General features: G+C 48.7%; 2 protein-coding genes and 3 non-coding genes across 6 annotated transcripts; 4 read left to right on the forward strand and 1 right to left on the reverse strand.

Annotated features, from left to right (window-relative positions):
• Nucleotides 1–437: 437 nt before the first annotated feature.
• Nucleotides 438–3,524, forward strand: LOC135825406 (uncharacterized; the record flags this gene model as incomplete). The annotated part of the gene is given in 2 exon segments (XM_065338145.1): nucleotides 438–904; nucleotides 2,111–3,524. Coding segments are annotated over 2 exon segments (695 nt in total), but the record flags the coding sequence as incomplete, so codon positions are not given.
• Nucleotides 3,525–5,216: 1,692 nt separating this feature from the next.
• Nucleotides 5,217–26,632, reverse strand: LOC135825392 (carnitine O-palmitoyltransferase 1, liver isoform-like). 2 transcript variants are annotated; one of them, XM_065338130.1, is made up of 20 exons: nucleotides 26,315–26,632; nucleotides 23,776–23,888; nucleotides 23,053–23,169; nucleotides 22,603–22,679; nucleotides 21,991–22,081; nucleotides 20,597–20,624; nucleotides 19,789–19,841; nucleotides 19,263–19,349; nucleotides 18,826–18,926; nucleotides 18,230–18,294; nucleotides 17,191–17,289; nucleotides 15,922–16,056; nucleotides 15,161–15,267; nucleotides 12,886–12,952; nucleotides 12,531–12,620; nucleotides 12,043–12,113; nucleotides 11,299–11,427; nucleotides 7,902–8,022; nucleotides 6,940–7,096; nucleotides 5,217–6,297 (listed from the first exon to the last, which is right to left on the reverse strand). In XM_065338130.1, the coding sequence occupies exons 1-20, from the start codon at nucleotides 26,423–26,425 to the stop codon at nucleotides 6,182–6,184; spliced, it is 1,935 nt and encodes a 644-aa protein (XP_065194202.1). In that variant the 5' UTR covers nucleotides 26,426–26,632; the 3' UTR covers nucleotides 5,217–6,181. The 2 variants fall into 2 exon arrangements, with proteins under 2 accessions (XP_065194202.1, XP_065194200.1); XM_065338128.1 differs by having other exon boundaries at nucleotides 22,603–22,682.
• Nucleotides 8,201–8,272, forward strand: Trnap-agg (transfer RNA proline (anticodon AGG)). The gene has a single exon. It is a non-coding gene; the product is annotated as a tRNA-Pro (tRNA).
• Nucleotides 13,102–13,173, forward strand: Trnap-agg (transfer RNA proline (anticodon AGG)). The gene has a single exon. It is a non-coding gene; the product is annotated as a tRNA-Pro (tRNA).
• Nucleotides 14,253–14,324, forward strand: Trnap-agg (transfer RNA proline (anticodon AGG)). Its single transcript has one exon. It is a non-coding gene; the product is annotated as a tRNA-Pro (tRNA).
• Nucleotides 26,633–27,188: the final 556 nt, after the last annotated feature.

Raw genomic sequence — 27,188 nt, forward strand, 5'->3', positions numbered from 1 at the left:
AGGGGGGCCAGAGTCGAGTTATCTGCTCCCCTCTCTCCTCTCTCTCTTTCACACACACACCACACATACTCTCTCTCTCTCTCTCTTCCTCTCTCTCTCTCTCTCTCTCTCTCTCTCTCTCTCTCTCTCTCTCTCTCTCTCTCTCTCTCTCTCTCTCTCTCTCCCTCTCTCTCTCTCTCTCTCTCTCTCTCTCTCTCTCTCTCTCCTCTCTCTCTCTCTCTCTCTCTCTCTCTCTCTCTCTCTCTCTCTCTCTCTCTCTCTCTCTCTCTCTCTCTCTCTTCTCTCTCTCTCTCTCTCTCTCTCTCTCTCTCTCTCTCTCTCTCTCTCTCTCTTCCTCTCTCTCTCTCTCTCTCTCTCTCTCTCTCTCTCTCTCTCTCTCTCTCTCTCTCTCTCTCTCTCTCTCTCTCTCTCTCTCTCTCTCTCCACTACTCAAACAGAAATGCAAGATGACTATCTAGCACCTGCAGAGCTACCCACATCACCACCCCCCAGTAACATCTCCGCTCCGGCAGACACCTATCTACCGTCAGTCGAAACGAAAGCACGCGCCTCATCAACGTTTGGCATCGGCAAGGAGATTGAGACAGCAAACTTAGGCGAGAGCAACCCGTACGCGTCACGCAAGGAGGCCAATCCCTACGCCTCGCGTCAGCAGATGAAACTCCCCAGTCCTCCGCCGGTAGGGCAGGAGAATCCGTACCAGACGCGCAAGCAGACGCAACCGTTGCCCAAGGCGCCAGCGGATTCGAATCCGTACGCGTCACGGCAACAAGTGAAGCTGCCGCCGTTGCCCGACAAGCCCCCGGCACCAGTAGCACCCATGGCACCCATAGCACCGCGCGCTCCGGTCAACGACAAGATTATCATCAACACGCAGGCCATCTTTGTGCAGAAAGCCGATGCGGTGAGTGGACATGCAGTCGTAACGACCACGTGCTGTGCTGTTGCAGTACGTTATTTTGTGTGCATGTCGTGTGTACGTGGTGTTGGTGCATGTGCGTGTTGCTGTGGTGTGAAAACCCGTCTTCGTTTTGAGTTCGTCATGTCTAGTTGTGTTTCCGTCGTCTTGTCGTAATAAATATGGTCTTCCAAATGTTGTTACTGTCGTCCATAGTATGAGTGTGGAGATGGCACAGGGCTGGGAGCAGGTTGAGGAAATCCAGTAACGACAGTAGTTCAGTATAACCTATCAAGGCGACCACTCAGATAAGGCAATCACCTGTCCTAGAAGATGACTGAAACCAGCGTAATTGAATGTTATTCTCAGTCAAATGACACTGGATTATATGGAGACCAACTGGTAACAGAGACAACGTTTGAAGGTCCTTGACCGCTCGGCTTAGACGGAGACCACCTGGTAATAGAGACCACGTTTGAAGGTCCCTTGACCGCTCGGCTTAGACAGAGACCACCTGGCAACAGAGACCACGATTGGAGGGTCCCTTGACCGGTCGGCTTAGACAGAGACCACCTGGGAACAGAGACCACGATTGGAGGGTCCCTTGAGCGGTCGGCTTAAACAGGTTTCATTGTGTCTTGTAGCCTATCTGTATGCCAACATGCCTAGCGATCACGCAGACATGCATTGGCACAGTCTGTAGCCATCATCACCATGAGCTCAAAATTCAAAATGGCTTTTTCCTGCCCCAAGTTGAAATTGTCGCACTTCAAGGACAATTGAACGCTCATATAAGCACAACAGAGGGAAATTGTAACCTTCTATTAAGCAGCATAGAGGATAATCTAGCCAGGGTGCTCTATATCTGATAAATAATTATGTGAGAGCTACCTGCATGCTTCATGCCGTGTTATCCTGGATAAAAGTCACACAGTTACAAGAAACCTCCAGGTTTATGGAATTAAAAGGGGTCGTGCCTCACAATCAACGGTGACGTGCTACTCAAGTGGGCACACTGCAACCATACAGCAAAGACTTGCGGAGAGATGGCACTTTAAAAACGTATACCATTGGCTAGTTTGTATTTTTAACTTTGTGTATGTTTTGCCTCTGTCATTCCGTTTCTCTCTCTCTCTCCCTCTCCCTCTCCCTCTCTCCCCCCCCCCCCCTCCCTCCCTCTCTCTCTCACTCACCCACTCATACTCTGCACAGAAATTCAAGTTTGAGCAGGTGTTTGTCGCTCTATGGGACTACCAGCCGTCGGCAAGCGATGAGCTCGGCTTCCGCCGTGGTGATCTCCTGTACATTGAGGATATCATCCAGGACACGGACTGGTGGGTAGGAAGGAAGAAGAGTGCGTACGATGAAGACACGTTCACTGGTGATCGGGGGCTGCTCGTGTCCACGTATGTATCGCCAGCGTACGAGAAGCTAATCTGACGTTCTGGCACGCCGCAGACTGACTCTGTGAATATGCTGGAAATGATAGTAATAGTTACAGTTCGTATGTCACTCATGGTATGATCCATGGGCTCAATGCATCTGCCAATGAAATCCAGGCAGAAGATCCAGGCAGAAGGCCGGCAAGCACATGTTAAACTCTGTGGCGGTGTGGGATAACTCCGAGCGGCGGCATAACGGTGTTGTGTGCGTGTGTTAGGTCATGACGAATGGCTGAGTGACTGGAGCTGTTTGTTTGGGAGCATCGCCAACTGGATCTGTTTGTCTGCTGGATCTGTTCGTATCGAGTGCTGGACATACGAGTGCTGGACATTCGAGTGCTGGACATACGAGTACATGTACTAGCTGTTAGCTGCCATCCTCCAATGATACTGTCAGTTTTCCATGGACCCATAGACAGCACACGATGGTGAACAATTCTATACATGCAGCTGTGAAACGTTGCACTGTCTGCTCTGCTACAAAGGACTTGATAACAGTAAAACGTGCATCGTGTCGGACATGACTCTCTCGGATAGCCACATGACTAAGTATAATATATTCCGCATGGACAAGCGCTTACTTGAACATGTGTGTGTGCTGCATGTGCCCGCTCACACACATAAACATACACACGTAGATATTGGTTGTAGAAGATAACAACCCGTTAGCCGTTGCCGAGCACAAGTTTCTTTCCGGTTCATTATTTACACCATAGATCGTTACACAGAACAGTTAGGGGCGAGGCTAGTTGCTTGAAACTCGCCCCGCACAGAGGACAGTCGCAAACTACGTTAGATTTTTAGAGATAGTATTTTTTTAACTTAACGACCGCAGCCAGCTGTAGCCAACTTGATCTTGTTTACCCTGCGGAGATTCGGTCTCCATTTTGCTGCTTCAGCTGTCATGATTGCCCTGTTCTCAGAGCACTAGCACTAGCAGTCAAGACATAATACCACTGCAGGCCTGCTAGGTGTATGTGTGTTGTTGAGCTAACAATCTGCTCGCTTTCACTTCCTTCCGCACGTCTTTTTGGTTTATCTTCCTGTCACGGTGCAGTTTTGCTCCAGTTTCTTCTTGCTTCCGTGTAGTATACTCATAGAGAGGAAGAGCACTGCGCAAGAGAGTGCATGGTTTATGGTTTTAAGTTTGGAACGGTTGTAGCAATGTTGCGGTGAGCTGTTGACACCTGCAGTAGTTCTGGTTGAACTCCTGAATGTGTGTGTGTGTGTGTGTGTGCGTGCGTGCGTGCGCGCGCCCGCGCGTGTGTGTGTGCGTGTGTGTGCGTGTGCGTGCATGCGTGTGCGTGTGCATGTGTGTGATGGATGAGTGTTGCCACATGTGGTGCCATTGCCTTTCTCGTGCAGTGCGGCGATTCCCCTCCACTCCGCACACCTCTGTTCTCTCTATCGTCATGGATAGCGTGCATTGATGTGAACGTCAGGGAGCAGTATAATGTTGTAGTTACATGCTGGTACCATCCCAGCTGCACAATGCCTCCCATGCCTCTCCCTAGTAATACTGTTGTTTGGCCGTTTGCATGGCAACCGTTGAATCTCAGTACTCCACGACCCAACCCAAACTCTTGGGCCGGGTTCGAGTTCTCAGTTACCATGGAAATGACATTGGCAGCGCAGGGAGAAGTTCCCTTCCGGTCGCGAGGAAAACCATAACCATATCCACTGGAGTAAGAAATCCTATAAGTCAAAAACAGTTTGTAGGATGGTAGGGTGGGGATGGTGGCTTTCCAGCTTCTGAAACTCACTACGGCCAAATTTTTCAGAAAAGTTTCGAAAAAAAGTTTCAAATCCCTAGGCCCTGTCCTCCTCTTTCTCAGCCGACATGTGTCTCACCAGTACTCGCTCCCAGACAAACACCTCACACCCAGCCTATCATGCCATGCCTATGTAAGATGGCGATGCATGTACACTAGTCACTATTGTACATCTATAAATCACATCAGCTCAACACTGGAGACATGCATCACATGGTCATCATCCAGGCTCATACTTCAGTCTATCATGATGTCACGCCTATGTAAGATGGAGATAGTCATGTACACTGCTGTACATCTATAACTAACTTGATCACATCAACCCAACACTGGAGATCGAGAGATGCATCACATGGTCATATCATCGATATTAGGGCTCATACCGACTGTAAGCGATGATGTCACAAGACTACTGTCATGACGTCATTGTACTGACATTGATGATGGCTGTGCTGATTTTTCAGTCAAAAAAAGATTCCAGCATTGAGTTAGATCAGATTACTTGCCAACACCGCACCACACACCACACACAAGCCCCACGAGAGAACAAGTCACTAACCGCTTCGCCACATGACCCAGTTGACTAAAGTAGAGCAAAGGTCACACTTCAATACTCTGTGTGTGTAGAGAACAATGGTTATATGAGCCACTGACACAAGCAAGTAAAGCTGGGAAGGGAAGCTCACACAAGCACAGATGGGACTCCCACACTAGCAAAGATGGGACCCTCACACAAGATCGGATAAGGCGACTACCTGTCCTGGAAGACCCATTGCACTGTAACCAGCACCAAGGGATGCTATTTCCAGTCAAATGACCCTGGATAAGGAGACCACCTGGTAATAAAGACCACATTTTGTAGGTCCCTTGAGCGGGGGTCGTCTTACACAGGTTTCACTGTAATTATAGTTTTCTGCATGCCAGTGCCAATACTAGTAGCATCACTAGGCTTGTGGCATCACCAGTCACAACACCAACATTCACCAGTGACATCACCAGTGACATCACCAATGACATCACTAGTGGCATCACCAGTCACAACACCAACATTCACCAGCATAGACCACCAGTGACACGGAGAACACGCACACGCGCATCACATGATACTTTGCAGTACCCTACACGCACTGCAAGTGCTGCATGGCAATCCGAATTCAGTTGAGATAAGGGAATAAACTAAGGCGGCGATGAGGTACCTACAAAAACTAAGGCAAAGTGGTATTCTAATAATGATTCACCTAAAAAACCTATCTCGGCAGGAGTTACACTTGAGCTCAGTACTCAACGTATGTGCTAAAGCTGGGTGGGTGGGGGGGGGGGCAGGGGAAAGGGCAGGGGAGGGGGGAATGGAAAGTTCTAGCAGCACCTGTCTATGGAGGGCCTGCACATTCCAAGCTGAGCACAGAAAAGCTAGTATAACAATACTTTTTTAACTACAGTACAAATACTGCTTGCGAGCGAGTCAGAAAATAAAGGATAACACAGGAGAGTAAATTGAGAAAGTGGAAATGTCCTGGGAGCTGCACTGGGATCATAGTAGTACAAGGTGGCAGGGTTACAGTCCGAAACAACTCAGATGTGACACTTTGCTTGGCAAATATGCGCGGGGGCCAGTGGGCACGTCATGAATGGATACACTCCCCATCATAGATCATGGGAAGTGAGAGTGGCGGCAGCAGCAGCAGCAGGGATAGAGGCTAGAGCCACCCGGTACCAGTTACTGCATTAGTGGAAACTCACTTCAAAAATATAGAAAATAATAGAAGCTTTGACAAACTAGAGATAGAAGTGGGCATAGACATGACATGCTGATGCAACAAATAGTTACAAGAAAAAACACCCACACGCACACACACATGCACACGTACACACACGCACGCACGCACACACACGCACGCACACACACACACCCACACGCACACACACACACACACACACATATATATACACACACACACAAACACACACAGAGCCTGGGACAGAACGATACCATTCCGTACAGACACAGTACACCCTCACGTGTTGCGCTATCAATGGCCGTGGGAACCATACCCAGTCGGAGAGACATTCTAGGCTACTGACTTGAGAAGATTGCGAATGTCCTCCATGGCAAGAAGTAACTGGTTGGTGAACTTCTCGGAGTTGTTCTCTGGGCAAGTCTTCAAACATGAGATGAAATAGTAAACTGGAAGAGACCACCGGTGAAGAAAACACAAAACAAAAATATCATGTTAGCCCGGGGAAGACTGTCGGCAGGAAAACTTGCAATGCACACGATGATCCCACTTTATGGGGACAACAAGGATAGGGAGGATGAAAAGGACAAGGAGGACAACAAGAACAGGGGGGATGAAAAGGACAGATGCCAACATATCATTGTTCAGTCAATAGCAACCTCGGGAAAAAGAACAACAACAACACAAGGATAACAGTGCCATTGGTGAACCTATCAACCACACGGCACCGACATCGAGAGCAACCAGGACCATGTAAGTGAGAGAGCGAGGGAGAGTGTGTGTGTGTGTGTGTGTGTGTGTGTGTGTGTGTGTGTGTGTGTGTGTGTGTGTGTGTGTGTGTGTGGAGAGAGAAGAGAGAGAGAGAGAGAGAGAGAGAGAGAGAGAGAGAGAGAGAGAGAGAGAGAGAGGGAGGGAGGGAGGGAGGGAGGGAGGGAGGGAGGGAGGGAGAGGGAGGGAGGGAGGGAGGGAGGGGAGGGAGGGAGGGAGGGAGGGAGGGAGGGAGGGGGGAGGGAGGGAGGAGGGAGAGAGAGAGAGAGAGAGAGAATTCCACACAAAGACAGACATGAGTGAACAAGCAACCCCTTTCTTACTTGTATCTTCTCCATTGAAGATGTAAGACACACCGTAGCCTGTCTTAGTAACCGGACCGAATCCTCCGCCAAGACAACACTTCTCCGGTGTCCAGAAGTCTGCTAGCTTGGTTGGCGTTTGGCTGGTGCTTAGGTCATAACGCAGCGATGACCATGCCTTCACACGGGCGGGCAAAATGTACAGAACATAAGAATGAACGAAATCAATAACTCGGCCGAATCAACACAAGACGCTGACAGGCTGGTGCTATAATTATAATACAAACAGGTCGCATACTGCCCCCATCAACAAATCATACGGGGTCATGGTTCTGTCAATGATTGTTAACCAGAGTTGCTTGTTGGTGGCGAGATTGAGACGTTCCCAAATTGGCACATTCAGTGGTGCTGTCCACTCCCCGAAATGGTGTACAAGTGGCGCATAAAGAGAATGTGTGAACAGTTGTGGAAGTTTAAATCCGGCAGAATGAAAGGGGCCGGCGCCCTAGTTGCTTTTTAGCGCGTACATGCACTCGGTATCCAAAATCACTTCTTGTCAGAAGAAGTGAAAAATTCGGCAATAGGGTCAACGGTGAAAATGTAACTTTGTCGGAATACTGTAGAACGGGTAATTTTAGCGACTATTAATTTTAGCGTTTTCCCATTGTCAACCGGTTAGCGACGTTTTATTTTAGCGATTTGGAGCAATTTTACTCACGGATCACCAGTGCACTAATAATGTCTCAACGGATTAGCGACTTGAAACTTTAGCGAAAAGGAGTCGATCGCTAAATTTGCTAGGGTTTTTACGTCGCTAAAATTACCCGTTCTACAGTACACTCACCGAATGTAGTACAAGAAGCCTCTTGTACAGGGAAAATAACATAATGATTGCATGGCTGATTGCTTAATGATTGCACGGCTGATTGCTTAATGATTGCATGACTGATTGCCTAATGATTACATGAGCTCATAGTACTCACTGGATCCCGGAATATCTCTGGTGGTGTTGAGCTATCTAGCATGCTCATGGCGTACAGACCAATGAGATGACGGTCTATTCCATGACCTACCACGGCGTCTACCTTGCGCTCCGTCTGTGTCCTGGATAGCAAGCAACAACATTAATGCATACACACGCGCACATGCACACATTCACACACACACACACACACACAGACACACAGACACACAGACACACAGACACACAGACACACAGACACACAGACACACACAAATCGAGAGCACCAGTGAGCGGTCTGCATTCTACAGTACAGGAGCTGGTCTGTTGGTCTAGGGGTATGATTCTCGCTTAGGGTGCGAGAGGTCCCGGGTTCAAATCCCGGACAGACCCGAATTTTTGTCGCATGGTACTTTTTTCCTGTGCCTAATAAGGCCTCGGTCACACTTCGGCAAGCTTGAAGCTGGACGCAGCGTCAAGCCGCAGCACTTGACGCAGACGCGGGGTCACACAGTATTTTGTTCTTTGCAACTCACGTCTGCCGCGGCCTGACACACTTGTGTACGTCACAAAATCACCAGGGAAACTCAATGACCACACGGATCCCCACGGAAACTGGCCTGTTGTTTATCATACAAAAAAATTGTCGGACAAAGTTTTCAAATTTTTCATTGATTTTTCATTTATTGCAAGAAGACAAAAGGTCCACGATCGTTGTTGTTTCTTTCCTTTTCAGTTGTAGTGTCATGGATCAGGCAAGGAAAGTCCGCATCGCAGCTGTGTTTCTCCTGACTTCGTCAAACTGGTTGTCTTTTTTTTTGCTCTTGGCGACAACAACACCCACAAGTCAACAGGCTCCAGTTGAGCGATGACCCTCTCCGATGATACTGGTCCTTTTTCGACATCATTTTCTTCTCAGAAAACGCCTCGCTCTTCCGCCAGGTTCGGAGCAGAGCAGCCTCGGCCTTGTAGGTCCACGGACTCATGTCGAAAAAAAGAGGGAACAAAATAAACCTTGAAGAGACGAATTTCGAATGACTGCTCAACTCGAGCAACTGTCTTGAAAGACATTCTGTTTTTTACTTTTTCCGCCAAGCGTCACTCCCCGGTCAGCGGCCACGTGCCGGCAATGCAGCCGATTTCCCCACGTCAGACGCAACAGCGTCTGACGCTCAAATTTCCCGCGTTTGCGTCAGTTGCCATGGAAAGGGTCATGATTCTGACGCTGACGCAGCAATTTTACCGTAGTGTGACCGAGGCCTAAGGTAACTCAAGCCTTGGTGTTCATAGAAGACCAGACCACACACTGCTGATTTAGTAGATCTCGTTTGACTAGTCCACGCCCATACAATTTTCTTCAGTAAGGCATTAGAACTAATCAGTTGACAGACAGCTACCGTATTCTACCGCTTATAAGTCAACCTCTTACGACTAAATATGAAGGAGAAAAGTTGGGGGTGGACTTACAACCGGGATTCAACTTATAACCGGGAAGTATTGCGAACTTCCAAAACTGACCTGCACTGCATTCACTAGTGCACCATGTGTACGCATTGTTGTCGGTTTATTCGCCTTTTTTCTCAGGATTTGCACGTTCCACCCTCCCATGAGGAGTGTTGATGTGATGTGTTACTAGCAGGGAGTGGTTAGCAGTGCTTGGTTGGGTGAAAACTTTAAAAACAGAAATAATAGTTAATACCGGCCTTCGGATCCGGGGGGGGGGGGGGGGGGGGGGGGAGGCGACCAATAACCGGTAAAATACGGTAACATATTGACATGCACGTACTTCAGTGAGACAGGTTTGCAGCACAAGCAGCACACGTCTAGCACACGTCTAGCACACGTCTAGCACACGTCTAGCACACGTCTAGCACACGTCTAGCACACGTCTAGCACACGTCTAGCACACGTCTAGCACACGTCTAGCACACGTCTAGCACACGTCTAGCACACGTCTAGCACACGTCTAGCACACGTCTAGCACACGTCTAGCACACGTCTAGCACACGTCTAGCACACGTCTAGCACACGTCTAGCACACGTCTAGCACACGTCTAGCACACGTCTAGCACACGTCTAGCACACGTCTAGCATAGGGGTGAAACGAACATCGAATTTTGAATACGAACGAACTCTCACACTAACGAACGAACTCGAACGAACATTCTCCATTATGTATTTCAAGGGTGAATTTTTTTGAAGACCATACAGTCTGTCAGTACAGGCGTTCTCTGTACTTGGCTGGCCACAGTTCAGTATTGACGGTGTACGTACGATACACTGCCAGAACAGAAATATTTTTTTATCGCGTCCGCCTGAGTTGAATCACAGGGTTTTGCAGCTAGCTGCAAAGTCCATCACCATCGTCCGGACGAGAGTTTTCTTCTCATCGCTAGCTCAGGTTGTCTTGTCAGAGCAGGAGAACGGTACTTCTTGACGTGGGTACGAAGATTTCTCGTCGTCGCTCTGCTGTGTGATAGAACCTTTTTGAAATTGAGAAAAGGACTTCGTCTTTCCCGACCACTTTATCAAATTCCGCTCCAACTCCGGATCGCGATGAAAGGCTCGAATGTTTTGACATGATTGCAACGAGTGCACGTTTGCTTTCAGGAACAGATGTCACAAGCGACTCGAATCCTTTCACTACGAGTACAAATCTAACTCAAACGGACACACAGAAATATTTCAAGAAACTGTGTCCCGACGCGACACTCAACTCCTTCAACTTGCTTCAAGTGATCATCAAGGCAAACGCAGTCGATCAGCGTGCAAGCTCGCGATCTCCCAACCTCCGCGGCTCCTTCGTGATCTAGTCACAAGCACTCTTTATGCTTGCTTGCTGTGTTCGTTTATCAATCTTGCGAGTTCGTTCGTTCGTTTTCAAATTTTTCGAACGAATATTCGAACTTTCGTTCGTTCGTTTCACCCCTAGTCTAGCACACGTCTAGCACACGTCTAGCACACGTCTAGCACACGTCTAGCACACGTCTAGCACACGTCTAGCACACGTCTAGCACACGTCTAGTTCACACCATCCCGACCACCTTTCCTCGCGCACTCGGACACAGAGTTCTCCCTTTCTCCCACAACACACCATCTTGTTCCATACAGTACTGTTGGGCGCCAAATAACTGGGGGTCAGGGTTCTAGCCTAGCCCGTTCTTATTTTTAGCCAACACAGCAGTTTCGTTTCAACTTTCGTTCTTATTTGATGGTACAGTCTTACATGTACATTTATACAGAGTTATACGTCTGAGAGTACATAAAAGTGTACATTACGGTTTCCCTTCTCATCTTCAAAAAATCCAGCCTACAGCGTAGACCCTTCTTAAAAATTGTTGAAATTCTAACCTGGCCGTTCTTCGGCGCCCGACAGTACTACAGCACAGCATCTTGTTCCGTAGCACACTGTGACTTACTTGATTGCAGACTTGACGAGCTTTGCTACGTGTTCACGGCTCACTGACGGATCGTCAATGGACTTGCAGAACTCAATCGAGTCGTGCGACACCGGTCGAATAGTCTCCGTGCGGCCATGATAGAACATACTGTACACGTGCACAGACATGCATGCATACGTGTACACAGACACACACACACACACACACATATGCACACACGTGCACAAACAGACATGTACACGTGCCCAAACAGACGCATACACGTCCACAGCCGCATACACATTCAAGCGATGGCAGAGAGAGAGAGAGAGAGAGAGAGAGAGAGAGAGACACACACACACACACACACACACACACCGTCAAAGTACACGTGTATGCCAGTGAATCCCGGTCTAGGGAGCTGACTGACGGACGAAGGAACAATCAGAATGCTGTCAGTTCAAACATGCCAGCCACAGCAGAAGCTAAAGAACACTGAGTGATACAGCATACTGTGTTGCTTGCCTACTCCCCCCCTCCCTCCCCTCCCCCCCCCCCCCCCCCCCCTCTCCCCTCCCTCCCCTTGCCTACTCCCCCCCCCCCCCCCGGACTCAACCCCCGACTATAATACTATAAAGTTACATCATCAGTTGAGGTGCGTTGGCAAAGTCGCGGGCACAGCACCACGAGTTCCCATAAGCACACAGTACAGAATAATATTATCATGATACCAGGTACATGTATGGTTGCATGTAGTGAGGTTCATTCTAGATATGCACTTACCGAGTGGACGCTGATTCATACGTCAGCGAGAATTTCTGATGCAGACGATAATAGGCCAGTTGTATAACCATCTGTGCAGCAAACAACACCAACCGACAGACCGGGAAAAACAACACACCGTAACACTGATTGTAGTTAGTGTGCTAAAGAGAGATGTGTGTGACACAGCAGCAGCAGCAGGGTTGTATGCAGGCTCTCTCAACCCTGTTGCAGTCAAGCCTGCCAGCCAGGATAGCACTTTTGCTAGTTTTGGTCGGTGTTTAGCAGGTCAGATATGACACTTGGTACCCTGAAAGTCAGCCGCTGGTTGCGCAAAGCAGGTGGTCACTGTATCCGGTGCAGTTTCTGTGTAGAACTGTCCGTGCATGGAGAAACGGCTGTTACAAGCAGGTGGTCGCTTTTAAAAACCAGTTTTACTGTACACACGTGTGCATGCACGTGCACATACAAATCCACACACACACACGTACACACACACACACGCGTACCTGGGTGAACCCGTCCGGGCTCACTCGGAGGCGTTTCATCTCTCCCTTGCCGAATGGAGAGTTCATAACACACTTATCCACCGTCTGGAACTGCACAGTAAGTGAAAGAATGGAGAAACAATGGAGAAACAATGGAGAAACAATGGAGGAAGAATGGAGGAAGAATGGAGAAACAATGGGCAACAAAATTGCACCCCAATTAAGCAGCAATAGTATCAGCAGCAACACCAGCAACAGCAAGGAACAAAGAGGAACACACACATGCGTACACACACATGCGTACACATACATGCGTACACAGACGAGAATACGTGTTGCATGCTGTGAAGGGTGACAGCAATGCTAAGTTAATTACCAGAGTTAGGTTGGATTGCCTTGCCGTCTCTATCTCCTCTGAAAAGTCATCCAAATCCCAGGCAAGCCTGCAGAGGAAGAGAATCCAAACATGAGGAGTGCAGGAAGAGATACGAACTACAAAAAAGCAGCATCACCACCATTCTCATCCGTCAGTGTCAGCAAAAGCTTGGCAAGCTGTGATGTCAGCCCACTAGGATGCTGGGACTGTGTGGTTGGTCTGTTGGTCTAGGGGTATGATTCTCGCTTAGGGTGCGAGAGGTCCCGGGTTCAAATCCCGGACAGACCCAATTTTTTTTGCCACGGTACTTTTTTCACTCGTTTGGGGCGAGAGTAGTGAGCGGTCATATCAAGGCTGCGTTAGCACGACAACATACGGCCAGTTTTCAGTTTTCGATCCCGTATTTCTTCATAGCCCCTTTTCCGTTTTGGTGTGTTTACACAATCCGAGCTTATCAGAGCTGACCTCCGGTGGTATTAGCCAATTGCGCATTGCCAAATATGGAAGGTATGAGTAATGCATGTGAGTACGCTGGGATCAGGAATGCACTGTTCAACACCCCAGACGACCATGCCCAGGTGGCTGGGTGGGGTGTTTATGTTACAAATTTCGTCATTGCGCAATGGGCGTGTTGCTTTCAGGCGTATAAACGGCGCACGAAGGATAAGTGAGAGTTTGTCATGTGAGCACAGTAGTCATGGGAGCATCAATCACAGTCAAGAAATAGTTGACAACACTCCTTACGACACCACTGACTCCTTACATGACGAACACGTGCACGGATCCTTCGCGATCCGTGTGGATGCACGAAAACGATACAAACATGACGATAACGAGGCCCAGCACACTGTTTCGACTGTTCCGATATGTCCAAATTTTTTCCGGCAGAAGACTTTCGTTTCAAAATTCTTCCACCTTGACCTGTGTTTTGATTCAATCTGTTTTGGTGTACAGCTTTCCTGCTTTGATGCTTATAATATAGAGCAAAAACGAACCTTATACCTCACTCCATACACAGTAAAACCTAGTGTAAGCGACCTCTGGGTTTAGTCACCACCTGCTGTTAACGACCGTTTTTCCATGCACCGACAGTTCTACACGGACACTGCGGGACCTGGTTCTCTTGAAAGACCACCTGGCTTTAACGACCGTTTTTGCTTGCACCGTGGGGTGGGGTGGGGAGGTGGTCACTTAAACCAGGTTTTACTATACACCCACAATCTGAGCTCAACTATTTCGCGTACGGGAAACCCATCGCGCGATGGGTTTCCCGTACGCGAGATGAAGTATGAATCAGGCTTAAGACTGCAAGTGTATATGGAGTGTCAGTGAGGTATAAAGCTGTAGTAGACCTATGACCACAAGCTGGTCTGTTGGTCTAGGGGTATGATTCTCGCTTAGGGTGCGAGAGGTCCCGGGTTCAAATCCCGGACAGACCCAACTTTTTTGTAGGTAGGAAGATGGCACCGTTCTTTTCTCGGCACATAAGCCACATTAGGGAGGTTCCAGAGTACGATTTTTCGTGCCAAAATCCGTAGAGGCGCTACGGATTTTTTATACGTCGTTTTTGAGCAGTGAAATGTTCCGGAGTACGAAACTTACTATTATTATTATTATTAGACACAATCTCATAGCATGTGACAAGCATAGCTAATGCAGGGACAGAATCTCCTGAGACAAGGGCGTTGAGCCAGCCACGGCAATAGTAAGCTAGGAAAACAAAGCAAATATGAATTAGAGCAGAAAATGACACGTACGTGTTTGCCGTCATTGCCTAGGTTACGATCGGAAACACGTCACATTCCCGCGCCATGCCTTTTTATTTTGAAAATTTGTACCGAAATCAAAACTTCCCGCGGAAAATCTATGTTTCTCGTACCTAATTTGTACGCGAAAAATCTTTCTGCACCCGATGACGCAAAATCTCCATACGAAACATGGTTCGTATGAAAGCCAGTCCACACGGATTCTCCGTGCCGAAAAATCGTATGGAGCACGCCTGGAAAAAATCCGTAGCGCCCATACGGATTTTGGCACGGAAAATCGTACCCCGGAACCTCTCTATTATTGGCGACAGTAGTTAAAACCAACCCACAACGGCTATGTCAAATATGACGTAAAATTGTAAAGGAAGTATTAGCCATTGTGTGCCATATTTGCACAATTATCTTGTACTATAAATTGTGCTTGCTTGGCTTGGGCAAACCCTTGCCAGCTAGCTAGCCGCGACGCGAGCTGCAATGTTTAGTTCCCCGGCGTTGTTCAGCAGACTTACTGCAAGACACTGCTGAGCTTTCTCTCTGGCTTGTCAGTGGGCGGTAGGTCTCCGTCAGCTGTGTACTGTTCGTGGTGAAGGCAGTACTCCCAGATACGCGCCCATACCTACACCGGAACACACGTATATGCATGTGAACACATACACACACATGGATGTGCACATGCACACACGAACAAACACGCATATACATACATATACACACACACACACACACACACACACACACACACACACACACACACACACAGCAGTTGCTCGGTATGCTGGCAACACTGCTATGCTGCAGAGTACAGAATTCCTGATGGAGAAAATTAAAGTACACATTTGAAACTGAAGATACACCTCAAAAGAGTACTCCACCGTAGCTATTTACAAATTGCACAGACTCAGTGACTGCTCGCCCTTATGATGGGCCAGCCCCGAATATTATGGTGAAGAAAAGGATGGCTTCATAGCAGAGTTGAACTCGGATGTGAGCCAATTTAGTTAGGGTAAAAAAAAAAAAAAGGAAAAACAGGTTGTTGGTTTGTGCCTTGGAGAAGTGTTGGAGCTAGGTGTCAGGTTGTTGAGTGTCTCCGTACTCCTTGTCAGTGTTGTGCCATTTCGTCGCACTTGCTGACTGTATAAGATCTGGTTACATTGGTGGACAATTAGTCATAACTCGTAACATTTTGTCCTTATCCCTTTTTATTATAGCAGAGCGAGCATTGACTGTGTGTTCACAGCAAGACAAACAAAACCCTTCCTTGTAAGCTTACAGTTGCATCCGTAGGAGCATGTTCAATGTTTGTTCCGACGATGCCGTTGGCACAAATGATCATTTCATACGTCTTGTCGAAGAAACGATTAGCGCCATTGCCGGTGAAGCAGCAGAGTGCGATTTCCGTATCGGTCTACACAGGAACACACGGAAACATGCATAAGGCCACATTATACGAACAAAACATACGTATTCATACAGACAGACAGATGGGTGGACGGATGGATAAATACACCAACATGGACACACACAAACATGCGTACACACAAGCATACACACACACACACACACACACACACGGACTTGCACACGCATGCACGTGCATACACTCAAGCGTGCACACACACACTCTCACACACACACACACACACACACACACAAACACACACACACATGCATGCACACACACACACACACACACACACACACACACACACACAAAACACACACACGCACGTGCACACACAAGCACAGAGCAAACAAAAACACGACAGCGACAAATTATCCGCGGTGTGTACAGAGACCAGTGACCTCACACTGAAGTAGCGTTCAATGACTCCACACTATACTAGTGGTGTTTAAGAATGTTCTATTACTGTAAAACGGCTAATTTTAGCAACGGTGATATTTAGAGACTTTAGCGAGAGGATTGTTTTTGCTAAAATTTTGCCATGCCAGTCGAAATTCTGTATGTACGAGTACAGTACTTGTCATCATTCTTTTTAAACTCTCAAACTCGCATCACTAAAATATTTCATCGTGAATCGGTCGAGATTCAGAAAACGCTAAAAATTGTACCCGCTAAAATTAGCCATTCAACAGTTCACATACTGGTAGTTGATACCGTATTAACAATATTGAAGTGCCTGTCGTTGGCTCCTCTTGGATTTCATTGACAGCTACGTTAAGCCCATGGAACCTTCCATAAGTGACATTAGAACTGGATGAGTAGATATTGTTACTACAGTCAGACCTCGCATATCCAGTCCTCGTTTACCCAGATCCCTCGCCATCCGGAAGAAAACCGTTGCTTACCGATTTAGAGCATATGCCATGCACACATACAGTATGTGTGTTCGAGTATCCGGTTCCCTCGCCTATCTGGATATTTGTTTTGTGGAAAACGGATGTGTGCGGCTATGCGAGGTCTGACTGTAGTATAGCTGCCATTAGCTGGTCATGGGAGTCTAGTCTTGTGTAGTGTAGTGTAGTGTAGTGTAGTGTAGTGTAGTGTAGTGTAGTGTAGTGTATTGGAGTGTATTCTTACCTCCGGTTCACTGTCGTCAAGGATCACCATCAACGCGGCTGTTTCAATGGCCTCCAGCGATGCACTGTTGGTTTCGTTGCCACGCAAGCGGGCATATTGCTGCACGTGCACACACAAAGCAAACGTACCGTACGGCTGGTCAGGCAATGATTGGACCAACTCCTTGGCCACCAACACGTGTTAACTGCTGTGTGGGTTATGTGTACGCGCCATATCATACACAAACTGTATTAAAGACAATGATGTGGCCGGACCGATCAAAAACTGCTCCTGCCGGTTCTGCCGACAAAGGAAATTGGCGTCACGGATTCATTTCCACGTGTGGATACCTAGCCAACACCCAGACAGGCTGTGTTGCCCGAGAAAGAAGTTGAATGCACACTAGAAAACACCACCTTGATCTGCTTTCAAACAGTGGGAGGTATGCATCTAAGATGGTTGTCACCTTTTCGCAGGGCAAGTTACCCTATACTTGGCAGGTACGACCCGTTAGAGTACATTTAAGAGTATGACTTCACAAAGTCCATGACCTTTTATGCAGAGCTGGTATCAAGGTGTGTACGGTCGGTTGTAGTGGACTTGCCCCGCGAAACCTAATGGCGGGAAATGGATCGCGGCATACGTCCCATCGGATGCATGTGCTTTGAAGGTGGCCTTTTAAAAGAATGGTGTAGGCTATGCTGCCCACAAAGAAGTTTAGCTGGATTCACAGAACCATGGCATGAACGACTGAGGAAGAATTATCTGGGAAATGTTACTTCGATTGACTGATCCGTTGCCAGCAGATGTAAATGTAAACCACAGAGAACACTGAAAGAGCCAGCTAGGCTAGATGCTAGTACAGTGCTGGAAACTGAAATCCGACCCCCTGAGCGGTGCGTTCACTTTCTAGCGGTCTCTATTTTGTAGTGTTACGACCCTGTGTTGGGTCTTTGCGATGTGAGCGCACCGCTCAGGGGTCGGATTTCAGTTGTCAGCACCAAATCTCAACAGCAGTCCGAAGCGGTGGCAATCGTAGTGCAGAATGCGTATGGCGTACCCGTCCCCACGTGTCGCGGTCTTGACCTGTCAGTGCAGCCACGTTCACACCACCCTTGTTGTTAACTGCACCCAGAGCAACACAACACCAACACAATGACATGTATTCCGTGAGGAAACTACCAATTACAGAAACAACAACAGCGGAAGCCACTGCAGCACTACCTACTGGCAGCAGTGCATCATCATCAGCAGCAGCATCTAGTGCAGTAGTGGCTGCACTAGCTGCTGGAGTAGCAGTAGCGGTGGTAATAATCAATAATCATCTTTATTTCAGGATTACCCAAAGGCTGACGCCTATCGGGGGGATCTCCTATTTGTGTATATACAATGAACATTGGAGTTGGTAGAAGCAGTAACAGCCTCAGTCAGCTGCCAGAGTGAGAGATGCATGTAGATAGAGAGAACCAAAGTGACAGATAGACAGAAGGGCGAATGGGCAGACGGACAGGGGAGACGGACAAATGGACAGACAGCCGGACGGACAGATGGACAGCCGGATTGAAAGGCGGACAGACAGAAGGACGGACAGATGGACAAACCGACAAATAGCAAACATACAATGATGTGTTTGCGGCATGGCATAACATAACCTACCTGATTCTCGTTCGATATCAGCAAGCCTGTCTGCCCATTCGTGTGGTGTTACTAGACTGCCGTCCGCAGCATAGATACTCGCTTGATAGTAGTGTCCATTGCTGTACCGACATTACATCATGGGTATATGTCACAAATGCACACACACACACACACACACACACACACACACACACACACGTACACACACACACGTACACACACACACGTACACACGTACACACACACACATACACACACACACATGCATAAACACATTAGCAATAACAAACACAAGACGAATGTACAGAAGGAAAACAAGGATATGCTTGCGTGCAGCTTGAGTTATACGCTACACAATTCTCAGGCGAATGAATTCTAACGTCTGAATTCTACTGTAGCTGTTGCCGCTAGTGGTGTTGCTGGTTGTTCTCTGACCATGCAGTAGATATGCTTACCAAAGGATGACGACATGGTCTGGTTTTTCCGTCATACGCAGCGAGTCTTCCTCTACTCCGGGGACACGGTGACCACCGAATGCATAACTGCAGGTTGCGCACCGTCATAGCAGCAGTCACAGCAAACACACAGCAAACACAGAAACACAGTATACACACATCCAACACTCAGCAATCGTATGAGAGAAGGTCATATTCTAAGTCCTGTAGCGGACATTGAAATCCATTGAGAAGTCAAGCAGCCACGAGGCGCTGGCCTTGCAGCCTCGAGCAGGCGAATGTCCCTGGCTCGAGTCCTGGTGTTCGGACCGGACCCCTGGCCATACCCCTGCCCAGGTCTCTGCCCGGAACCCTGCCCAGACCCCCGTCCAGATCCCTGCCCAGATCCCTGCCCAGACCCCTGTCCGGACCCCTGCCCGGACCCCTGCCCGGACCCCTGCCCGGACCCCTGCCCGGACCCCTGCCCATACCCCTGTCCCGATAGACCCCTGCCCAGACCCCTGCCCAGACCGAGAGATCAACTCACCGATATCCACTGCTGCACATTGGTATCATCTTCATTGTCTTGAAGCACGGTAGCTGTGTAACACAATCATACATACACGCATACACACATCCATCCTTACACACCCATCCACTTCCACTTCCACCTGCCCATCGCGGAAGCGATGACAGCGAACAAGTTATGCTAGACATAGCAACTTGTGCTGGCATTACACCATTCAACAGCTTGCAAGTTTGATGAATTGACCGCCACTAATTTTAACCTGGTCTACACCACACAGCTGATTGAAGTGGCTTCACGCCCATCCATACACAAACATACCCCCCCCCCCCCCACACACACACACACATACCCAGACACACATACACAACAGTGCCATACACGCAGAATGCAAAACAGTTTGCAACAGGTAGTTTAGATACCGCTTGTTTCTTTCTGGTGGGTCAATTATTATTATTATTATTATACGCATTCCCGCGTTGAAGTGTAGGAGCAATATGCTGCGTACACAGCTTCGCTTGTGCAGAATGGCTTGGGTGAGAGGAGAGGGGAGAGAAAGCAACAAGGCAACCAACATCTATGAACTAGGTCACAATAACATGAAGAGAACCGACCTACATAGTTACGCATGATTGCACAAGAATGGAGACGACAGGTGGCTATAATCATTGTGCCACAAAACCGAACCAATTACAAAACGTATTATCCTTGTTATCCGGTTGCGGTTTATCTAATCACGTATTTCAAACTCTATGCCGGTGTGCGTTGAGTTGCAATGTGCATGACAGACGGGCAAGAATGTGTCTGCAGGCTGAGTAATAACACTGACCTTATTCTTCTGATACATCTCCATGAACCTGTAAACATGCATACACACACACACATACATACACACACACACACACACGCACACACACATACACCATGACACACACGTATATAAACAAACATATCAATTTCCTGGCCACACGGCTGAGTACATATATTCTAGCTGTACAAACAAGATTGGTAGGAACTTAGAAGTAGCCACTTCGGCAGTATTAGTGATTTTGTTAGGTTGCTCCTACACGGAACACACGCTTCCATTTTGCCGAGTGGATGGTGTGATGGGCTTCTTGTGTGCTTTAGATGGCAGTCGTGAGTCAGACAAGTCCAGTTTGGCAGGAAGCATGTGTTCCACGCAGGTGCAACCAACTTTAATGTTGGTAGGGTAAACTAAAAGCTCGGCGATGGCACACCGGATATATCCATAGAACACGAGTGTCCACGTGCGCTCATACACACACTCATACACACACATGTGTGCACACACGGGCGCACACGCACACACACTTGCACACACACACACGGGTGCACACGCGCACACACTTGCACACACACACACGGGTGCACACGCGCACCCCCCCCCCCCACCCCACACACACATACCCCCTCCACACACACAAATACCCCCCCCCCCCCCCACACACACACATACCCCCCCCCCCCCACCCCACACACACATACCCCCTCCACACACACAAATACCCCCCCCCCCCCACACACACACATACCCCCCCCCCACCCCACACACACATACCCCCTCCACACACACAAATACCCCCCCCCCCCCCACACACACACATACCCCCCCCCCCCCCCCCGACACACACACACACATACCACCCCCCCCCCCCACCCCACACACACATACCCCCTCCACACACACAAATACCCCCCCCCCCCACACACACACATACCCCCCCCCCCCCACCCCACACACACATACCCCCTCCACACACACAAATACCCCCCCCCCCCCCACACACACACATACCCCCCCCCCCACCCCACACACACATACCCCCTCCACACACACAAATACCCCCCCCCCCCCCACACACACACATACCCCCCCCCCCCCGACACACACACACACATACCACCCCCCCCCCCCCACCCCACACACACATACCCCCTCCACACACACAAATACCCCCCCCCCCCCACACACACACATACCCCCCCCCCCCCCGACACACACACACACATACCACCCCCCCCCCCCCCCCACCCCACACACACATACCCCCTCCACACACACAAATACCCCCCCCCCCCCCACACACACACACATACCCCCCCCCCCCCCCCCCGACACACACACACATACACTCCCCCCACACGCACACACACACATACACTCCCCCCCCCCCACACACATGGCGTAGAACTAAAACTTACACCATGGATTGATGTAGGAGCATGGCGGCCCGATAGCGACGCACGGTGGTCGGCCTTGCCTTGTTTCCGACACAATAGATATTACTGAACACTGCATGGACAGACGAGAGAAACAGATTGCAACACATACATATACATGTTTTCGATTTTGACAGCATGTTACAAGGCGAGGACGCATAGTGCTCCTGACTACAACCATAACCCGGTTGGCAGAGTCCCGATCTTGGTCGATGTTAAACTATTAAGCGAGGCTTCTATAATACCATACATGTCACAACAAAGTGTGTGCCATACATGCACATGCAGCCAGTCCATAGCAGACTCAGCGGAGGACGTTCACGTTCAACGTTCAATCTTCAATGTGTACCGTAAAATTCCGTTAATTCCGCCCCGGGCGTATACTTTGCAGAGCGATAAAAACAGGGCATATATTTGGGCATGGGCTTATTTTAGGGCATGGGCGTTATTTCGGACGCAATCTGCAGAAGATCAATCTATCAGCAACCCACTAGTTTCAGTGAGCCACCATTCACACTGAGCGCGGTACAGGTACATCAAACCACAGTTGGAAATTTGGTCGTAACCAAGAATGTAGCGATAAATTACACTCACCAGGCAGCGGGGTTCTGCTTCGCATGTAGGCCAGCTTCAGCCAGATGTCCTCCAGCCAATTACGTGTTGAGCAACACCTGCTGGGCGCACGTACAACGACAACGGTACAGTCACCGTAACAACATAACACAACACACAACCATGCAGAGGCGATATAGTCAGTGTGCAATGGTGCAGACGCGAACAGCATAACCAGAGCATGATGTACGACAACTGTCACACAACACACAACAGAACCAGAGGCAACACAGTCAGGACATGACGGTATGTTAATACAGTGATATACCAGACACAGATGCACACGCACATACACACAATCGCATGTGTTTGCCCACAATACGCAAGCCCTCCCCCCGCCACCATCACCACCATCACCCTCCACGGCCACACGCACACATACAATCATGATTGCGAGTGAAGCACATGAAAGCCAGCAGCATCGGTACTGACTTCATCTTGAGCCTCTGCTGTAGCTTGGGTCCTTCTTCCTTCTGAAATCTCTGCACCACATCACACGTTGTTGCGTACTGTTCATCCGTTAGTAGAGGTTTGACAGAAATCAGGTATCTGCATGGTGGAAAGAGGGAGCGGTATGAAGACAACATTACACATCAAGATCTGATAACAGAGTAAAACACCACTCATATGTACCCCCCCCCCCCCCCAACCCTCAGACGCCCCCCCCCCCCCCAACCCTGTCTTGGCCGTTTCATTCCTGTGCACTCGGTGTGGTGGCGAAGACAATGGAGGTGTGCATTGCAGGTTGATTCACATGCCTTTACCAGGCATACGGACTGTGCAGTGCAGTTACCTGAAGCTAGTCTTGATCTCTTTCGTTCGGACCAAGCGTCCCCTTTCGCATAGTTCTTATAACACACGTATGGTGGTACACTCTTGCCTCGTTTATCCGGGCGGTCCGGGAGCAGGCACTGCGTAACTTCGAAATATCCCTACCTCCGAATCAATTACACGTTGATGGGAAAAGGCCATAGAATAATTCTAAGGCCTTCTATGGCATGTGACATCACTATTTCCACAAAAGGTGACGAAAAAGAGTAGTAATATTTCCACTGCAACTCGCCCAAAGGGTGCCTGGTAGACCAAAGTGTCCGTAACTTCGGGGTCCGGATAACCGAGGCTATGAGTGTATACCGGTATGCTAACACCACTCACCTTCTGAGAGTAGACTGGAGATCAGGCAACGGTAGTGATGGCAACGCTTCCACGTAGCCTTGGATGCCATGGTTACGAGATCCGCCCACAAACTTCACGGCCAGAGACCAGACCTGCGGGCACAGCAGTCCGGGGGAACAGGCAACACATTGAACAACTGCCTGTACGAGTATGGACTACCAGCGTCACCGCTAAGTCTGTAGCTACAGCATTTCCCCGATTATAAGGCGCACTCGATTATACGTCACACTCCCACTTTCAGGTTTGAACCGTATTGTTTCAATATAGTCAAATCCGTTGATCCAAGAGCTGCAGAGAGTGCTTAATGTCAGAGACAGAGCTTAGTACATAGCAGACTGAGCGGAGGACGTTCAGGTTGGTTGTAACTCTGAGTTTCATGCCGTTAGGCAATCATCAGACAACTGATACTGAGTTGTCTGATGATTGCCTAGCGGCATGAAACTCAGAGTTACAACCAACCTGAACGTCCTCCGCTCAGTCTGCTATGTTTCAATATAGTCATGTAGGTGATGGGATGCCATACTCGATTGTAAGCCGTACCTTTTTCTTAGTCCTTGAGGTTCAGTGAGAAAAAGTGCGACTTACATTCAGGGAAATACGGTAAAATTAATGAAAATACACTATATATTATATATATACTGTGATTTCACAATTTTTCGGTGTACAGTCAGACCTCGCTTATCCGGTCCTCATTTATCCGGATCCCTCGCCATCCGGAAGAAAATCGCTGGTTACCGATGTGCAGCATATGTTATGCATACAACATAACCGGACCTCGCGATCCGCATACCGGTGCAAGATTTTGCGTACAAACTGGTTAAAATGTGTACAAAAAGCTTCGTCTTATCCGGTTGCATGTGGCTTGCAGAAGCTAAAATCAGGAAGTTGTACAAGCAAACGAGGTCTTTGACCTGCTGGGTACATGCAGACAGCACTCAGCTGCATGCACTTGTCATTTTTCTCGCTTGTTTTACACACTGTGCACGCTAGTTGTACTGCATAGGACCCGTCTACATGGTCTACATGTATGTATGACATCACTGCTTTTGACATGCCACATGCATGTACAGTATGTGTGTTCAGTTATCCGGTTACCTCTCCTATCCGGATATTTTTGTGGAAAACAGATCATGTGTGCGGTTATGCGAGGTCTGACTGTACTTCTATTTTGGGTACTTTCGGTGCGTCTGTTTCATACCTAAAATTTCAATACACCGAACAAACACTAACACACATAGTCCAATAGGGCTTGAAAGTGCTACGTCACAGCATAGCAACAATTTCAAAAATTCAAAAATTGGATCCACCTGGATCCAGTTTTTGTATGGATCCAAGCACATTTCAAGCCGTCTTACTCTCAGCAAGGTGATGTAACCAGTGAAACTGACTGATTTGGCTACTGGGGGCGGGGTTACAACTGGTGGCGAAATAAAAGTCACACCTGCATGCGACATGAGTGGGTTGCTATGCACCCACATACTTAGGCAATAGCAAAGTCACACCTTAGTGGATCCAAAAATAGAAATCTGATGTCAACTTACTACTCCCTGGCCGTTTTGACGTCATCACTTTCAAGCCCTATAGGGACCTGCTTCTCTGTACCTAAAATTTCTGTTCACCTAACCGGGCCTGTTGCCCTCATACCGGAAATATTGAGCACCGAAAATTTCTGAAATTAGAGTACTCAGAAGTTGAGGGAAAGGAAGAGGGAAAGTCTGAAGAAAAATTGACTGTCACCGCCAGGAATCGAACCAGGGACCTTCGATTGAGGCCATCAATGCTCTGACCACTGAGCTATGGTGTAGCTGCCGTCCCAGCAGAGACCGTTCAACGTTTTCTTCAGACTTCGAAATTCACACTTCCTGCATCATAGCGTCGTTATCCTTTTCAAAATACAATTCCCTAAACCTGATCAGGGTGCTAGTACATGTGGATGTCAATATTGCCAGAGTGATTTAATCAAGTAAATCAAAATACGAACAGTCATGGCCAAAGAAATCCGACCGACGAGTGAAAAGTAATGCCGCGTTTCCATTTCAAGTACTGTTGAAGTACACCATATCACGTACCTTCCAAGAACCAATCTGAGGCCGTAGGGCCAGCATCAGCCTTGGCACTGCTTTCGGCATGTGGGTCGGATTTCTTTGGCTGCGGCTGCATGGCTATAGAGTTTAGGGCTTCCCCCGCAAAATCGCTCTCTGGCTCTCTCTCTCTCTCTCTCTCTCCTGCCCCCCCCCCCCCCACACACACAAAACTCTGGAGTATCACGACTGTGTTTCTGTGAACAGTGCTGGAAATCCGAATTGCAGAGGTAGAGCGACTGCATGGCGCAGGTGGTTTGAGGAGCCTACGCCGCTATCTCAGCCATAGAAGATTGGCATTTCGCTAAATCTGCAAGGCTATGTTCGCAGCAGACCAATCTAGCTGGTGTGTGTTCATAGAACGTTCGAGTGTGTGCATAGGCAATCTGGCAATCAGCACACTGCATTGTGATCATTGCGTTGCGCGTGACGCTTACCAGAGTCTTCAAGGACTTGGGACGGTATATCCAGCCAGTGTACGTGAATAGATAGGATAGCAGGATGCAGCGCAGGCGCCACAACCACGCCTGCAGCGACGCAAGCACCATGGTCAAAGACGACTTTCTCGTAAGCTGCAACTGTGAACTGCTAGCTTGAATTACTTTGAAGGCAAGTGCGTTGCCCTTCTTTCGAAAGCTCTCACAACTTCCACCAAACTTTGGCTGAGTTCGTAGCTGCTTTTCGAGACGGAGGACAAGCTGAGACTGTGCCTGGGAGGTGGAGTGGTAGCAATGTTTACATGTAGTTTGTTGAGAATTTGTGATCTTAGAGTGTGTTGAAGCGGGGTGTATGAAATGTTCAGAGCGAACGCTAGCTTGCGCTGCTACTACACACAGGGTGACAGGTCACAGGTCAAACTGTCGAGTCGATGCACAAGCAGATCGGTGATCACACGAGCAGTCCTGACTGCAACAAAAATTCTAACACCGCCGGATTGTCAAGGGGATTCTGGCCAAAGTCGCTTGAGTTTAGCCAACTAGAGCGCAATCTGGTGGGGGTTTGTGCAAAGTTCGCTAGAACTTGGACGTATTGGGTGTGATTCGTGCGCTTTTCAGCGTTCCGCGTGCAACAAAAATTTATTAATTATGGGTGAAAGTCGCAAGAATTTCTAGAAGAGACACAGCTCAGGTGACATATCCCGTCACTGGCGTCAGACCAGATGTGTCGACATGCATTCGAAATCGCTCCCTTGCTAGGCCTAGGCTATAGGCCATGCAGGCCTGACACTTGACAGGTGTCTTGTTGTTTCAGCACGTGGGCCATGGGCCATATATAGCATGGGTGCGATGGGGGTCCATTGGGGGAGTGTGA

The sequence above is a fragment of the Sycon ciliatum genome, chromosome 9 (genome assembly GCF_964019385.1).
Source record: "Sycon ciliatum chromosome 9, ocSycCili1.1, whole genome shotgun sequence".
Taxonomy (NCBI): domain Eukaryota; kingdom Metazoa; phylum Porifera; class Calcarea; order Leucosolenida; family Sycettidae; genus Sycon; species Sycon ciliatum.

Coding starts and splice junctions, on each gene's coding strand:
- LOC135825392 (XM_065338128.1), bottom strand. CDS start 26,425: ATGGTGCTTGCGTCGCTGCAGGCGTGGTTGTGGCGCCTGCGCTGCATC. Junction 12,114..12,530: donor GCCCGGACGGGTTCACCCAG/GTACGCGTGTGT, acceptor TTTGCTGCACAG/ATGGTTATACAACTGGCCTA. Junction 7,097..7,901: donor CAGAGATATTCCGGGATCCA/GTGAGTACTATG, acceptor GCCCGTGTGAAG/GCATGGTCATCGCTGCGTTA.